Genomic DNA, 16039 nt, shown 5'->3' on the forward strand with positions numbered 1-16039 from the left:
TGAAATTTAAAAAGAAAAAAGGGAAGCAATTACTTTTACTAATAAAGTTACATATATAATATATATTTATTACACATGTATAATATATCCACTATATATATACACACACATATACATCCACTACACACACACACACACAAATCATATGTAGAGATAAATATGTAGGTATCCATCCCCGTGGCAATATACTAACATACAGACTAAAATGTACTTTTAAAAAATAAGTGGGGATAGATTTTATGCAGGAAAAGTTGTCTCTATAAATCCACAGTGAACTGCACAAAGCCTAGCAGCAGAGATCAGTATGCTCAGTACCTAGAAAACTTACAGGGTTGGCCTCAATCTGAAGACTACATGGACATACAATATTTTTCGACTAATCTCCATACATGTTCTGTGACTAGATAAATTTCTAAGCTGGGAAGGCTCAAACAAGTGTTAAGACAAGGTTAGGAAGCCACCTGATGGAAAAATTCAAACCTGAAGAGACAGGTTTCATGCCTCAGAACACTCTGGTCATGCCCAAAAACAACTCAGGTTGTTTTCTAAGAACTCTTTGTTAAATACTTTAATCTTTACTAATCCAACAGGAAGATTGTTAGAACACTATACTCTCCCAAATACTAGAGACTTAGCTAGTTCTATGAATATTCTCTCTCCACCTTTTCATTCCATATGGCACACTGTCAACATTAAAATATGCTTAGGTCTCCCCCATCACTAAAAACAAAACAAATAAAAAACCTTAGCTACAAACTACAGTATTAGTTATTTCTTTCTTTTTACCTTCATAGTGAGCTTTACAGCTGCCCCCCAAGTCCTCCTCTTTACATTCCCTCCTCCCATTCACACTTTATTTCAATATAATTTGGCTTCTCCCTCAACCACTTCACTGAAACGGATACCACCAAGGCCATTAATTTGTTATCATTGCAAAAATAAATATATTTTCAGTCCTTATTTTACTTTAGCTATCTTAAGTATAAGAATGAATCCATTCCTTTCTGAAATGCTCTCCTCTCTGGGTATATAACAGTGGTTTGACCATAAATCTGCATTTCCAAGTAGAGTCCTGGCTTTCCCTATTAGCGTAATTGTAATTGTTAGCATACCCTTTCACTACCAAAAGTGTACTGGTTGAAATGAAAAACTATATGGTCACTCAATTTATAAGACACTGGTCTTTTCCAATTATTTCTATCCAACCTCCCCTGTACCTTTCTATTATTCCCCAAGTATCTAACATTTATGACTCACTCAGGTTCTTTCAACAAGTAACCAAATTCAAAGGAAGATCCTCAAAATCAAAAGGAAGAGCCCAAATAAGTTTTATATACAAATGTTATTATAGTAAATTCACGAAAGAGGTGTGTGCTCAATTCAACCTATTTCCTCCACTTGATTCCTCTTAAAACTTTTAGAACTGTATTCTACGAAACGTAGTCCACTTATTACATTAAGTGCATGGTTTTATTAATTAGCTACTTATTTGATTTCTAAGGTGATAACTTTAATTAAAAAAATAATATTGATATATAAATGCTGGTTTGCTAAACTTACCTACAAATGCTCCAAATTCTACATTATCTCCTTCTGCAGCTTTAGAGCAAACAATTTCTTGATCTTTGGTTACAGTTTCTAAGTGGCTTTTACAACTTGGCTGGGAAGGTGTACTAACAAAAAATTTGGTTGGCGGGGATGACAGGTGTGGTATGCTATTAGAAGAACTGCCTAATTTTTGATTTTTACTGAAGATTTTTAACATTTCTACCCCATGTATTCTTTGTCGCAGTTCTGGAGGAGAAACAGCACTTGGGAATAAGGCACCACAAGAGGAACCAGCCTCTGGGAAATTGAATTCTTTTCTCTGGGGTATTACAGGTAAATCCTGACTAAATATGTTACACGGGGGATCTTTTTCATCTTTCATAAAAATATTACAAAGAAAAGGATTAGTACTTTCAAGACCACCTTGAGGAAGAGAGGAACTAAGTGTATTTACAACACTGTGCTTTTTCCATACAGAAGGTCTTACGGGACCGTCGTCAATAAGGTTTTGAGCCAAATGTTTGGAAATGCTCAACTCTCGTGTGATTTCATTGTGAACTTTGCTAGCTTCCGAAGCTTTCTGAGCAGTGAGTGTTTTTAATGTATCTACAGTCAGGGCTGAAAGATCTTGCAAATGGCCAATTTGAGAATCTAATGACTGTAATGATCTTTTTATATAGTTGACGCGATCTCCAACTTCTTTAATCTGAATGCACATCTGCTCCACCCTGTAGGGGAAACATAGGCTTTTTAGAAATGTTAAAAATTAATGTTTTAGAGATTCTTTTTGTAATCTCAATAAATGACAATGGTAAAAAGAAATTTTACATGCACTCAAACAAGCTACGATATAAAATAAAATGATTATTTATTTATAAAAGGCACACCTAATGGTTAAGAAGGGTTTGGTGCTGATTCTATTATAATAAAATCAAGATTTCAAATAATGTTTTTGTTATTATTACAATTTCCCCACCATCAAAGTAACACACACAAATATGTGTATAAAATTACATATACATAGAACTACCATTACCATTATTATAACTATACTGTTTCCAGAATGTAGCAAAGCCATTAAAAAACAGAAGCAAATGCTTTAAAACAATATAGTTTCACTTTTCTCCACTGACTAGTAAAGAACATTAATTCTTCTCTGTCCTTTGTAACAAATGTTAAAAAATAATGAGAAACTGACTTACACTAAGTATTAGAAGAACTGAATTGCCTTTCCATATATAAAACTATTACTAAGCTTACTTATTTGACAAATTGAACAATGACCATGTATAAGGCACAACAGAATCCACTGTGACATATAATCAATAATTAAAGAACTTCTGAACCTTTCAAAAGTGACACGAATTCTCTCTTCACTCCCAGAATGGAATTTGTCATCTTTTTCATTAAAATACATCTCAACACACTGTTCTTCAAAGTCATGTAGTTTCTTTTGATCTTCTTCTGTTAAAAAAAGTTCTAAGGAGAGAAAAGGAAAAAAAAAATCAATGAAGACTATCAAGATATCAAATTATAGCTCATGAGTCTTATGAATTATTCAGGGTTCGAAAGACTATATCCATCATCTATAATTTTTTTCTTTTTACTATAGTGTTTCTAAAGCACTAGGCAAGCATTTCCATTTTTTTCTTCAGCAGAACAGTTTCAGGTACCTTCTCCTCCTCTTCTAATTTCCTTTTCCTATAAAACACTCTTCCCCTATATCTCTCTTTATACCTCTCCCTCATTTATCCAGGTAGAGGAATTTAACGACCAATTCGGTAGAACAGAAAGTCACTATAAAATTTCAAGCACAGTTGATATGATGATTAATCTCATGTAGTATACAGAATAAACTAAAAGTGTTGTTTACAGAGCAGCAAAAATGGTTTGTAGAAGAGCAAATGCCATGGTTTATATTACCATTTTAAAAAAGCAAACTGACATGCCATATTCAAAAAGAAGTTTAATACTAAATTCACTTTTATAGATACTATATTATACTTAAAATTCCTTTATGTTCAGGCAAATACAACAAAAGCTTCTTACAGTAACATTAACCAATTAAGTCTTCTGAGTAAAATTAATACTTAACTTTCAGTGTAATACTGATAAGTGATAACATTTCCCTTAATATATTTTACTTACTTGGTCCATCTGAAGTCTTATCTTTTTTTCTTCTTTTACATATGCAGCAAAACAGAGAAACTATATGGCTGAGAATGATAAGTGGTGGAGGCAGAACAGGTTTCTCATGATAAGCCATAATAAAATGATAACGTTGGTACTTCCATACAATATTGGAAATTGCCTTCACTTGTAAATACACATTGCTTGAATAACAAAGAATGAAAATAAAATAAACATAGCTAAATCACATGATAAAGTTTTAAATACTAAAGATCTTACTGCAATTCTGCAATTCTACCATACACAAGACTAAAAGGCAAATGAGAAACTGGAAAAAATACATGCAGTAAGTATAAGGCACAAGTTTGGTATCGTTGAGGGTCTTAATTACAAACTCCCAGAAAAATGAGCAGAAAATATGATCTTAAGATTTTAAAGTTACATACAAATTACAAAACTATAAGAAAATATTCAATCTTAGCAGCAACAAAATAAGCACATATAAAAACAAGGTACTTTTAGGTACTATCAAATTAGCAACCATTAAAGATAACAAAACCTAGTGTTAGCAGAGATTTGGGGATAAAGGTCTGCTTTAGCTTAAATGCACAAAGTCCTAAAAATGCATACACTAAACAGTTCTACTTTTAGGAAAACAACCTAAGGACATAATTAAGGAATGATCAAAAATATAACAGCATGGTTTTGGGGAACAAAAAATTATAAACAATCTAATTGAACAATATAATATATTGGTTGAAAAATTAAGGTCTATATTGTGGAATACCAGGTAGGCATTAAAAATAAACTGGAGAGAGATATTTATTAATATGGAATAATATTCATGTTTTGCTTAGTTAAAAACAGTATACAAAATATAAGAACGTTATTTTTACAGAGAAAAAAAAGGTTCATATATATTCATAAAAAACAAGAGAAGATGTACACCAAAATATTAATGAGATTATGGATGAATTTTCTACTTGCCTTTCTGTTTTATATACTGAACATGTGTATTCCTCGGCAACTTAGTAACTAATAAAAGAATTGCATGTTGAAAAGATAATTTAGTCTCAAATATAAAGTTTCATTTGATTTGAAAAAGTATGCCCTCTTATTTGTAATTTTCAAAGATAATTTTAGTAGTGTAGGCTTCAATAAAATCTTTAGATTTGAAATTTTGTATGTTTCCTTCAAAATGAGAATTACATATTAAATCTCATTACAATAAGCAACTGAATAAAATCCTTACTTGAAAAATGCAATAAGAAGATTGACCATAATGATATACTGTACAAAGAGGTAGACTGCTTGAAGAAATGGAGTCAACCATGTTCCAGGACCACAGATTTGAGAGATAGTGGAATCATTTGCACACACTTTGGAAAGAAGAACAAAAATTAGATATAGTAATCACACCAGTAACCATTTTTTTAAATTTAAATTTTAGTTAGTTAACATACAGTGCAATATTGGTTTCTACACCAGTAACTTTTTTTTTTTAAGACTTTATTTATTTATTTATTTATTTATTTATTTATTTGACAGAGAGAGACAGCCAGTGAGAGAGAGAACACAAGCAGGGGGAGTGGAAGAGGAAGAAGCAGTATCCCAGTGGAGGAGCCTGATGTGGGGCTGGATCCCAGAATGCCGGATCACGCCCCGAGCCGAAGGCAAGACGCTTAACAACTGAGCCACCCAGGTGCCCCTGCACCAGTAACTATTTTTAATTAGTATTCGTTTGTTTGAAGGAAGTTTCAATCATGTACAAATCTGTTTCAGACTCTGGTGAAAAGCTTCTGGTCAAACACTTGGAATACAAACTTAAAAATACGCCAACACAGAAAAATTTTGTGAGGGATATGGGTATCTGTTCCACCACTCTATTTCAGATGAGATCTATAGTTCTGTGTTATGTCTGCACTTCAAGACAGGGTTTAGCTTGAGGAACATTAAGTAGAATTAAATTTGCAGATTTAGCCACACTACATCATTTCTGTAAGAAAAATAACTGAACTATAAAAGAGTATGGTAAACTCACAGTAAATTTACAAATATAAAGATTACTGAGTTTATCTTATTATGTCATTAGGGTTGAAAGAGTGGTTGAAGTGCCTCTCAAATATACAATGATTAGGTCTGAATTCCTTGCTTTTCATTAACCCCACCAGGAATGTTTCTGAAGCCAAGACTCAGCTGAATAAAAAAGCAAGGAAAAGAAGAGCTTAAGTACCCACCAGACTATTAAAGAATTTAGCAAAACAATTTAAATAAGGTAAGGATTAGAATTAAATAATCATGAATTAGTGACAAGTTTTATATAAATGCTTACAATACAATTAGCATTTCTTTAGTAATCGTTTAAAAACATATACACCATTAAAACACTCAAAGGCTGTATCATTCCTTTCAAATAAAATTGTTTCACAGGCAAATGAATGCACAAGGTTCTTTCAATCTTAAGTTATATCAACCCATTTCCATTCTATTCAGATTTGTTTGATATAGCAAATACCCAAGGAAGAGAATGAGGAAGACTAAAAAGCTATATTCAATGCTTTACAACAACTAAACTAGAGCCACATCAGAAAAAGCGCAGAAAATGAAAACCTGAAAATGGCACTGAACAGGAAAGCACTGAACACAAAGTTTGACCAGGCCGGTAAAACCTCACTGTTTCAAGCAATATCTGATAACAACTAAAGACCACTATGTAGCCATCTCCTGACCAAATCACCTATAAATAGGTGGGTAGGGGGCAATGCAGGTGTGTGGTGAGGGAGGAGTAAAAACAGGAGAGAAACTGGAAAAGAGATGAAGAGCAACTAACCAAATGAAGATTCTAAAATGCAATTGTGGAAGTCAGTAGAAGAACATCCCTGAAAACTGGCAGCATCTCCTGTGTTCATCAGTTATCTAGCCTCGTTAGCTAAAACAATTTAAAAAGATTATTACCTTATGCAGAAAATGCATTCACAGTTGAATTTTGTTAATTTAAGAGTTTATCCAACCTACCACGGTTGGTCTAATCACTGTAATCCTATCACCCCTGCCCCAACAGTTTCATAGATAGGCAGGCTGAAGCCAATTTGAGCTAGTAAGATTTAAGGAACAGGTTCAATAGGAGGCTTTTGGGAAAGGGACTTTTCACCCTTAAGAGAACCATGGAAAACACTGTCTCTTTCCTCCCACTGCTAGTGACAGTCTTCTAATCATAAGGGAAACCTGTATCAATCGGACACTCTGATTACAGAGCAGTGGAATGAAAAGAACAGATGTCCTTAACTATGAATTAACAAACTCCAAAGACCACTCTCTCTGAACTTTGTGTTACATGAGCTAATAAATATACTTACTGTATAAGCCGGGTTAGGCCAGATTTCCATTTGTGGCTGAAAAAATTCTAAAATATTTTTTTCGATTAATTTTTATAGGTTTTTTTTCCTGGGCTAATTAATGAATGCATGTTGGGAGGGCTTAGGTTGGTATTAATAGTTAGACTTGTAAAAATATGTAATATTACTGTAATGCAATTCTGACTTTAAAACATACAATAACCAAAGGATGAATTTGTAAACATAAACCCTTACCGTCAATTTCATATGCGTAAACTTCACCAAAAATCATCCAGTATGGATGAAAAACTATATCTTTAGCAAGAGTCCAAGATGGTGCTTCACGAGGATAAAGTATTGCTTTTCTGGGAACACCAAAACTAAGTAATACAAGAGCCATAATCACTACAATGTAGAACATATTGGCTACCTGTTAAAAAATGAACACTGTTAAAATACATGGGAATTTAAAAACAACAGTTTTTTCATCTTAAAATAGTTCTAATGTTCTAAAAAATTACTAGAATCTTTGAGTTTCTTTTTCCTCCTAGTATTAGCATTCAGGAGAATCTCATCACTACGTAAACCTTAACATCAAGGAGATTACATAAAAATTGACCTGTGAAGCTGGACAGGTCAGGGGCACATTCTATATAATGAACCATATCACTGGTTCCAACTGGAGTTTGCCTATCTTGAGTCCAAGAAGATTTAAAGAGGTATAGACACATGGGCAGATTCAGGAAACCAATTTCCATATGTGATCTTTCCTAAAACTGTTGTGTTGTAGCATTGGAAGTTCAGATTCACTTTTCTACCTCCCTTTGATAACTGTCCTTTGCCCACTTCATACACAAAAAGGTATTCTTCTCACCCATCTTGAACCCTATACCACGGTCCCTTACCCTGGACTGTGAAAACCTCTAGGAGCTAAATAAAACAATAAACTGCAATTATCAGCATGGGTGTTGAAAAAATAAATGACACCAATTAACTGGTTAAAAAATCCTTTTACAAATCAAGTAGCCTACAATTCTTTAATTTCAACAAAGGTGAAAAAAAGTCTAATTGGGCTATCACCTAATAAATCATTGAAAAATAATTTATTAAGTCACGATCTGAATTTTGAAATCATTACTCAAGAAATCTAAGAGTGAAGTGAAATCCTATAAAAGAACTTTAATTTCTATCCACTTAATTAGGGATACAAGCGCTCAGCATTTATATCTAAAAAAGTGAATGTTATCTCACTCCAACAATGTACTACATCCACAAATAATATACTAGGGGAAAACCCACACAGATCAATGTAGACTACATTTACGATAAATCTGTACTTTACCAACAATTGTAATAAACTAACCTAAAAAACCCATAATTGCAATAAAATAACCTAAAAAATTATTATGACATTTGCATATATTTTTCAAACAAATATATAGTGAAAGTAGAAATGGAAGGCAGGAATGTGAGAGGTAAAGAGGACTATAAGTCTGGGTTTTTTTTATTTTTAAAATTACAAAATATTTATTTATAAGTAATTATTTAGACTTGATCCTTCATCTTTAAAATTCTTACACATCTGCCAATAAATTTCCTTTTTAAATTAAATTAGAGTTGAGTCTCTGTGACTTGCAATCAAAGAGTCCTAATACTCTCCAAGATTCAGTTCTCATATTTGTAAAATAGTCAAATAATTCCTTCTCTGAGTGTTTAACATACACACTAAGAGAATGTATGTTTTCAATAACAACAAGATTTCAACAAAATCTTGGGATAAGAGATTTTAAAAGGCAAATCATCATAACATTATTCACGACATCTGAAACACTATGGAATCCAAATATTTATCCGTAATTAAAGAAAAACGCCAAGTCAAAAATTCAAAACCGTACTCAAATCTGTACTGAGGTATCCTAAAACTATTCAAAGTCTATGACTGATGAGTCACAGAGGTCCCTGGATTTCATACCTTTCACATAAAGCCTATTTGACAACCTTCCTTATACTTGATCTAAATTTAATTAATTAAAAATATTTAAATATATCCCATTTCCACATATATAAAATGAGGACTTCTAGACTGAATGTACAGATACACAGAGCGAGTGGGAAAAGGTTAGCATTTACAACACTATTTTCATAAGTGTGATCTTTATTAATGATATCAACTGTGAGGAATATTTCGTCTATTTTCATCTTTTGTATCTTCAAACTTTTCAAAGCTTTTTCTCTGATTAGAAATTCCCTGCTCAAGAAAAGTTCCTATTTGCCAAACTTTCAAATACCATATTCTTTGTGAAAGCCTTCATGAGAGAATTAGGTACTATCTCATCCATATTCAAACAAGTTTATCTTTCTGTAGCTACCTATCTTTCATATGTTTGTCTTATATACTAAACTGTGAGTTCTATGAGGCTCTGGACCAAGTTTTATTCATGTTTGTAGTTTCAATTTACTATAGTGCATAGCATAAAATAGATACACAATGATAAAAGAAACAGTATTAAGTTACTCTAGGAACCTACTACTATAAAATTCATCTCCTTTATTCATTATTTAAAGGTATATTTTAACGAAGGATTTCTTACACTCTATAGCACCTAGGTTAAACGGATAACTAGGATATTAACCATTTTGAAAGCTCTAAAGGGGGCAGAAAGGGAAATGGCACTAGGAGAAACAGATAATGGTGTGATAAATGACTGATTGAAGAGGGGAAAGACATAAATAATTCTTGTGGAGGGTAGTTCTAAAGATCACAGATAAAGAAGAAAATGAAATATATATTCGAGCTCTTCATAACTTGGATGGGAGAATTGGCAGGAGTGCTGAGAGCATGTGAGAGGCAAGATTCAGATGAAAATCCAGACAGCTTCTAATCTATTTCTTTCTCTTGGCTTCACCCTACTTTTCCAATTTCCATCTTTTATTATTATGGCTGTTCACTTCTGTATTTCCTATATCTCTAATTTACTGTACACTACCATTACGTTAACCTGATACCACTAAGTCACTAAATAATTTTGCATGCTACAATTTTAGGCTAAAACCAATTCTTCCCTACAAGCCTTAAATCCCTTAACTTTTCCTGGAAATACTCTCACTTTATGAAAGAGTACAAATGGATGAATAATGACTACTTCTTTGATATGACAAATAGTAAACCAGGAATTCTCGACTGGGGAAAAAGCAAATAATTAAACTTTATATTTAGAAAACCTTTTTAAAAAATCTTATTTTCATAATGCTAATAATCCTATGAGCTAGTGGGATTAGTCAGAAGGTACATTTAATTTAGAAGACAAAGATTTTCCACAGTTAAGGAAAAGGGTTTCAGAAACTCTAGGAATAGATTTTCATATTTATTAGAAGGGGGCAGATCTTTGAAAAGAATTGAGAAACAGCACATATAATGAGCCTACTTTGATAAAGCTATTATATACATTTATTTGTGTGGAGTTTAACATGCAAGCATGTATTCCTGTATATCTTGAAGCACAGAAAAAGTATATAGACCACACTGTTGACAGTGGATGTCTCTGGATAGTAGTTTGTATTTACTAAAATTTTCCACAATGAATAATAATTTTAGAATGAGGAAGGAAAAGTTACTTTTACAAAAACAATAGTATAATAGTGTTTGCCTTTTTGACCACTGGAAACTGAAAGCAATTTACGGCAGAAGTAGGGACAACACACTTTAGATTTTTCAGTTCAATGTATAAGGAATTGCACATTAAGCCTGACATCTACATTTAAAAAACAAAACCTGCCAGCTGGTTAAGCCTGTAGGAAAGAGCAAGATATTGGAAATATTATATCAGGAAAAGATGTTCTGACTGTAACCTGAAAAAATAGTTTGAATCAGTGAAGATAGAAGGAAAGAGGAACCTAACGCCCTAAACCATAGGTAGTACTGTTTAAGCTAGCATTATCTTGCAAATACATAATAATGGAACAAGATTAGTGTAGGGAATTGGAGCTGAGCAAGAAAAACACTTTTGAGACTTTTTCAGTCTGTCCCCACTGGCTGAAAATCAACATCTAACAAATAATCTGACTAGCTGCTTTCAGCATCCATGCATTGAAAAGTCTATCCGAAATGATAAGGAAAGATAAAGAAATGTCAACTTATTCCTCCTATGGGAAAGAAAAATCAAATTTGCTGGAGGGGAGACTCTTCAATGGTTTCCTCTATATTTTTCTTCTTTAAGGTCCCAGTTTTCAATGTTTTATGTAATCCAGGCTAGGCCCTTTTATCCAATTTGACATTAACCAACAACTCCTTATCATTAAAATAGTTCCAGTCAGGTTGTGCCTTTTTACTCCTACCTATCTTAATCTTTCAAAGAACAGATCATATCCCACTGCTTTAATAAAAGCATCCAAAGATTTATCTCTTTCCCTAAATCCCTATATCCTCTACTCACTAATTTCATCAATAAATCACATGGACAGCTTACTAATACCATATGTAATCTCCTAAAATACTTATGTAGAACAAGCTCCAAACTAGATTATAGAATTATTTAAAATAACTACAGGATTGGTAAAATCAGAAAGGAGAAACATAATTTCACAAAGTTCAGAGGCACTATTCTAATTGTTATACTATCTTGCATAGGAGTGAGAATAAAATAAATATTAAAAACTACTTGATAGAAGATTATAGTTTTAAAATTTATAATCTGCTGCTAAGCATGTAAAATTAAGAGAAGCAACCTATTAAAACACAATAAATGTTCAGTATTTTTATGTCTTTTTTTCCTACTTGTAATGGTTATATCCATCCAACCAGCAAACATTTACTAAGGAGAATCTACTATGTGACAGCCACTATGGTAAGTACTAAAGATACAAAGGTGACCAAAACCAGACAAGGTTCCTACTCCAAGGAGTTTATAGTCTAGAGAAGTACATAAATAATCCAGTAAGAATATAGTTTAAAATATGGTTAGACACAGAGAGAAATATTCTGTAGAGGAGGAATATGGGTCCCATAAAACTTTATAGCAAATAAACTTGATTTAGTGGGAAAAGATCAAAAAAGCTCCCCCAAAACAAAAATTATGTTGGAGATATGATCTGTATGTAAATCAAAAGAGCTACGGATATGAATGTAGATGAGAGTAGTCATTCTTGGCGGAAAGAAGAACATGAGCTATGGTACCTTGGTAGGGGCTATGTTAAAATACAGAAAGGCCTGTGTGACTACAGCATAGATAAGAGGTCAAAAAATGGTAAGAGATGACACTTTAAAAGAAAGCAAGGAAGATGTTTCTATTGGAAAATTAAAAGAAAAGCAACAGTCAAACTGGGCAGGACTTACAGATTTCATTAAGTATACTGATCACTAGGGGTAATGTGAAAGCATTAAAAAATTTTTTTAAGAAGCGAAGTGACATACTCAGATATGCATTTTGAAATTACTCTAGCTATAATGTAGACTGAAGATAGGCCACAGTGGTTATGAGTAAACAGATTTTACTAGATTGCGGCAGGTGCCAGACTAGGATAGCCTTAGTAAAGATGAAAACAACTTCACAAATGGTAGCTAACAAATTTGTATTTTTTCATTCTGATCTCAAATAGGCCTAGAAAGTAGCATTTAAAAATTATAACATTTTAAGATAAAACAAATAAAATATGGTTTTCTTAATCTTATCCCATCACATATTTTCTTCAAAAATTAATATCCTGAGGATTGGCCAATTTGAGGTATGAGGCAAATAAACATGAAATAACATTCTCTAGTTCAAATAAAACTATGTTAATGACAGGTTTTTATGATTTCAAGAAAAAATATCAATAAACCCATGAGTATTATCAGATGCCTCTCAACTTACCATTTTTCCAATCATCATTACATAAGGTCCTGCCTGTTGATTTACAGCTAGAAAATCTAGCAAACGCACATACCAAAATATTATGTTAAGACAGTAAATTAATCTTCCAGCAACAAAAACATGATTATCATATGCATTTTCAAAGTTCCATTTTGCTCCAAATCTTAGTCCAAATCCAACGAAGAAAGAAATTATGGCAATTGTATCACTGATATTGAAGTAATCACTAAACCACACTTTAATCTTCTGGCTTATTTTTCCAGCTTCAGACATAAAGATCTATAGGTTTAAAAAAAAGAAAAAAAAAAAAAAGAAATCTAATGGAACTGTTTAAGAAATCAATTTCTTCCTATTAAAACATATTATCAGCATTCAATTATAATATCACAGCAGAATTTTATATATCTTTTAATATTTCAAAGTACTTTTGTATTTTTTGAATATTTTATTTGAGAGAGAGAGAAAGAGAGCATGGCGGGGGAGGGAGAAGCAGACTCCCCGCCAAGCAGGGAGCCCAGCTTGGGGCTCAATCCCAGATGACCTGAGCCAAAGGCAGATGTTTTACTGACTGAACCACCCAGATGCCCCTCAAAGTATTTTTTTAAATTGAAGTACAGTTAACACACGTTACATTAGTTTCAACTATACAACATAGTGATTCAACAACTCTACATATGCTCTGCTCACAAGTGCAGCTATCATCTCTTACCACACAATGCTATTACAATACCACTGACTATATATTTCTTGTGCTATACCTTTCATCCCTGGAACTTACTCATTCCATAACTAGAAGCCTGTGCCACCCACTCCCCTTTACCCATTTTGCCCATCTCTCCTCCCCTCCTTCCCCACGCTCACTTTGTTCTCTGTATTTATAGGTCTGTTTCTGCCTTTGTTTTTTTTTAGATCTCACATATAAATAAAATTATATAACATTTGTCATTTGGTATTTGTCAAAGTATGTTTGATTATCTTGGGATCTGATGATGTATCTGATCACTAAAACAATTCAGTGAGATTATCAGAGACATACTTCTTATCCTCATTCTATGTATGCGTGCATGCGTGTGTGTGTATATATACCCACATATGTATATAAATACCCACAAATAAATGACCAATTCAACCTTGGTCATTCTACTAAGAAGCTGAAAATCAAAAATTAGAACAGAGTTCTCTGGAAAGTGAGATACTTCTGAAAGTTGTTATATTTTTCATTCAAACAACAGGATATCGTAATAGGATCTTCCAAAAGTGTCTTATTTACAGAAAGCAAACAGCTCAATGGTTTAAATACCTGTACTTACCTCTTCTTTGAATATAAAAATTAAAAATCTGTATTGCCTGAGTGGCTTAGTCGGTTGAGTGCCCGAATCTTGATTCTGGCTCAGGTCATGATCTCGCGTCATGAGACCAAGCCCCTCAATGGGCTCTGCACTCAGCACGTAGTCTGTTTGAGTTTCTCTACCTCTGCCCCTCCACCCACTTGCACGTGGGCACGCATGCACATTCTCTCTCAAATAAATAAATCTTTTTAAAAAATTTAAAATTTCTTTTTTGTAGGGGAATGGTAATACATTTATAGCTTCAAAATCATAGTGTATATAAAAATAAGTACTGAAAAGTATCCCTTCCATTCTTCTTCCTTAGCCAATTAACTTCGATTCCCCCTAGAGGCAACCAGTTATTACAATCTAATGAATACTTGTATAACTCTTTTATGAATATGCATTTAAAAAATTATTTGCAACTTTTTTTTATCATTTAACAATTTAATTTTTTCAAACATGTTGGTAAAACAACAGATTTCATAAACATATAAACCATGGCACTCAAAGGAATTAAAAATGCGTAATAAACTATTAGAGAAGATAAATTCCTACGACACCTAAGTGGAAGGGAAGTACAATGCTTTCATTTGTTTTTGCAATATAATGTATTCTCTAAATCTAAAGCGCAGACATGAAATAATTCAGACGTATTTAAGTCAATGTGTTATAAAACTATACTACGTAGTTAATAGTTTGAATAAAAAGTATAAACATTTATTTAAGGAAAAAAGATTTTTTCAAAATCAAGATGTTAGAAAATTTATAATTTAAACTGAAAGCTGTGATAGACACAGGAATCTAAATCTAAATGACAATTCAATGGGCAATACAGCACACTTCAGCGGGAAGTACAATATAACAGCAAAGTAAAAACCTATTTATAATTTACCTACCTGCCTGGCTATATGTATAACTAATACTTTCTGAAGAGTGACAAAGAGCATAAATATAAATGTTGAAGAAATAAAACATAAAACATATCTAGGTATTGCATGGTGCACTGGGTGTTATACGCAACTAATGAATCATCGAGCTTTACATCGCAAACCGGGAATGTACTGTATGGTGACTAACATAATATAATAAAAAATCATTAAAAAAAAATATCTAGGCTATGTTTCTGAAACAAATCATGAACTTTGTAATTATGACAAAGTTAACATCCTATTCTTATGCCATAATTTTTAGAATATCAAAAATAAACATGTTCTACATTTCTATAATGTTATTACCTACTGATTATGAATAACACATACACATACCCACATACATATCGAAAACCAAACAAAACACCCTCCATATATACAGTAAGTTACTGGTAGGAAAAACTACACACATACCTCACGGACTTTCTCAATAGCATAGGTAAAAATATAAGCAATAACAATCCATTCTTGAACTGAAGGCAATCGTTCCATTTGTACAAGAACCACAAATGTATAAAGCATCAGAAATCCTAAGTATGCCAACTAGTGAAAAAGAAAACACAAAATATGACTAATATTAATTACAAGGTAAAATTTTTTACTATCAAAATTTCAATCCAACACACAGAAGAGAGACTAAATGAACCCCTGTGAACTATCTCCAAGCTTCAATCACTAAAGCAGTTTTAGGGGTGCCTGGGTGGCTCAATCAGTTTAAGCATTCAGCTCTGGTTCTGGCTCAGGTCATGATCTCAGGGTCATGAGACTGAGCCCCACACTGAGCTCCTCACTTAGCGTGGAGTCTTCCCTCTCCCTCTGCCCCCCCCCCGCCCCTGTGTGCGCTCACTCTCCCTTAAATAAAATATTAAAAAAAAAAAAAAAAACCTTCAGTGCAGACACTGCGTTTATCAACAAAA

The 16039-nt window shown here is 32.9% G+C and overlaps 1 protein-coding gene across 2 annotated transcripts in view; it reads right to left on the reverse strand.

The window, feature by feature from the left end:
• TRPM7 (transient receptor potential cation channel subfamily M member 7) overlaps nucleotides 1-16039 on the reverse strand; it is a 114811-nt gene that overhangs the window by 28114 nt on the left and 70658 nt on the right. For both annotated transcript variants that reach the window (XM_026518467.4, XM_057306333.1), the window contains 7 exons: nucleotides 15537-15665; nucleotides 12863-13141; nucleotides 7269-7443; nucleotides 4931-5057; nucleotides 3697-3881; nucleotides 2895-3027; nucleotides 1561-2276 (listed from right to left, as the gene is read on the reverse strand). In XM_026518467.4, the coding sequence (XP_026374252.1) occupies nucleotides 1561-2276; nucleotides 2895-3027; nucleotides 3697-3881; nucleotides 4931-5057; nucleotides 7269-7443; nucleotides 12863-13141; nucleotides 15537-15665 (1744 nt within the window). The remainder of the gene's footprint in view (nucleotides 1-1560; nucleotides 2277-2894; nucleotides 3028-3696; nucleotides 3882-4930; nucleotides 5058-7268; nucleotides 7444-12862; nucleotides 13142-15536; nucleotides 15666-16039) is intronic.

This window comes from Ursus arctos, unplaced genomic scaffold, assembly GCF_023065955.2.
Source record: "Ursus arctos isolate Adak ecotype North America unplaced genomic scaffold, UrsArc2.0 scaffold_36, whole genome shotgun sequence".
Classification (NCBI taxonomy): Eukaryota; Metazoa; Chordata; class Mammalia; order Carnivora; family Ursidae; genus Ursus; species Ursus arctos.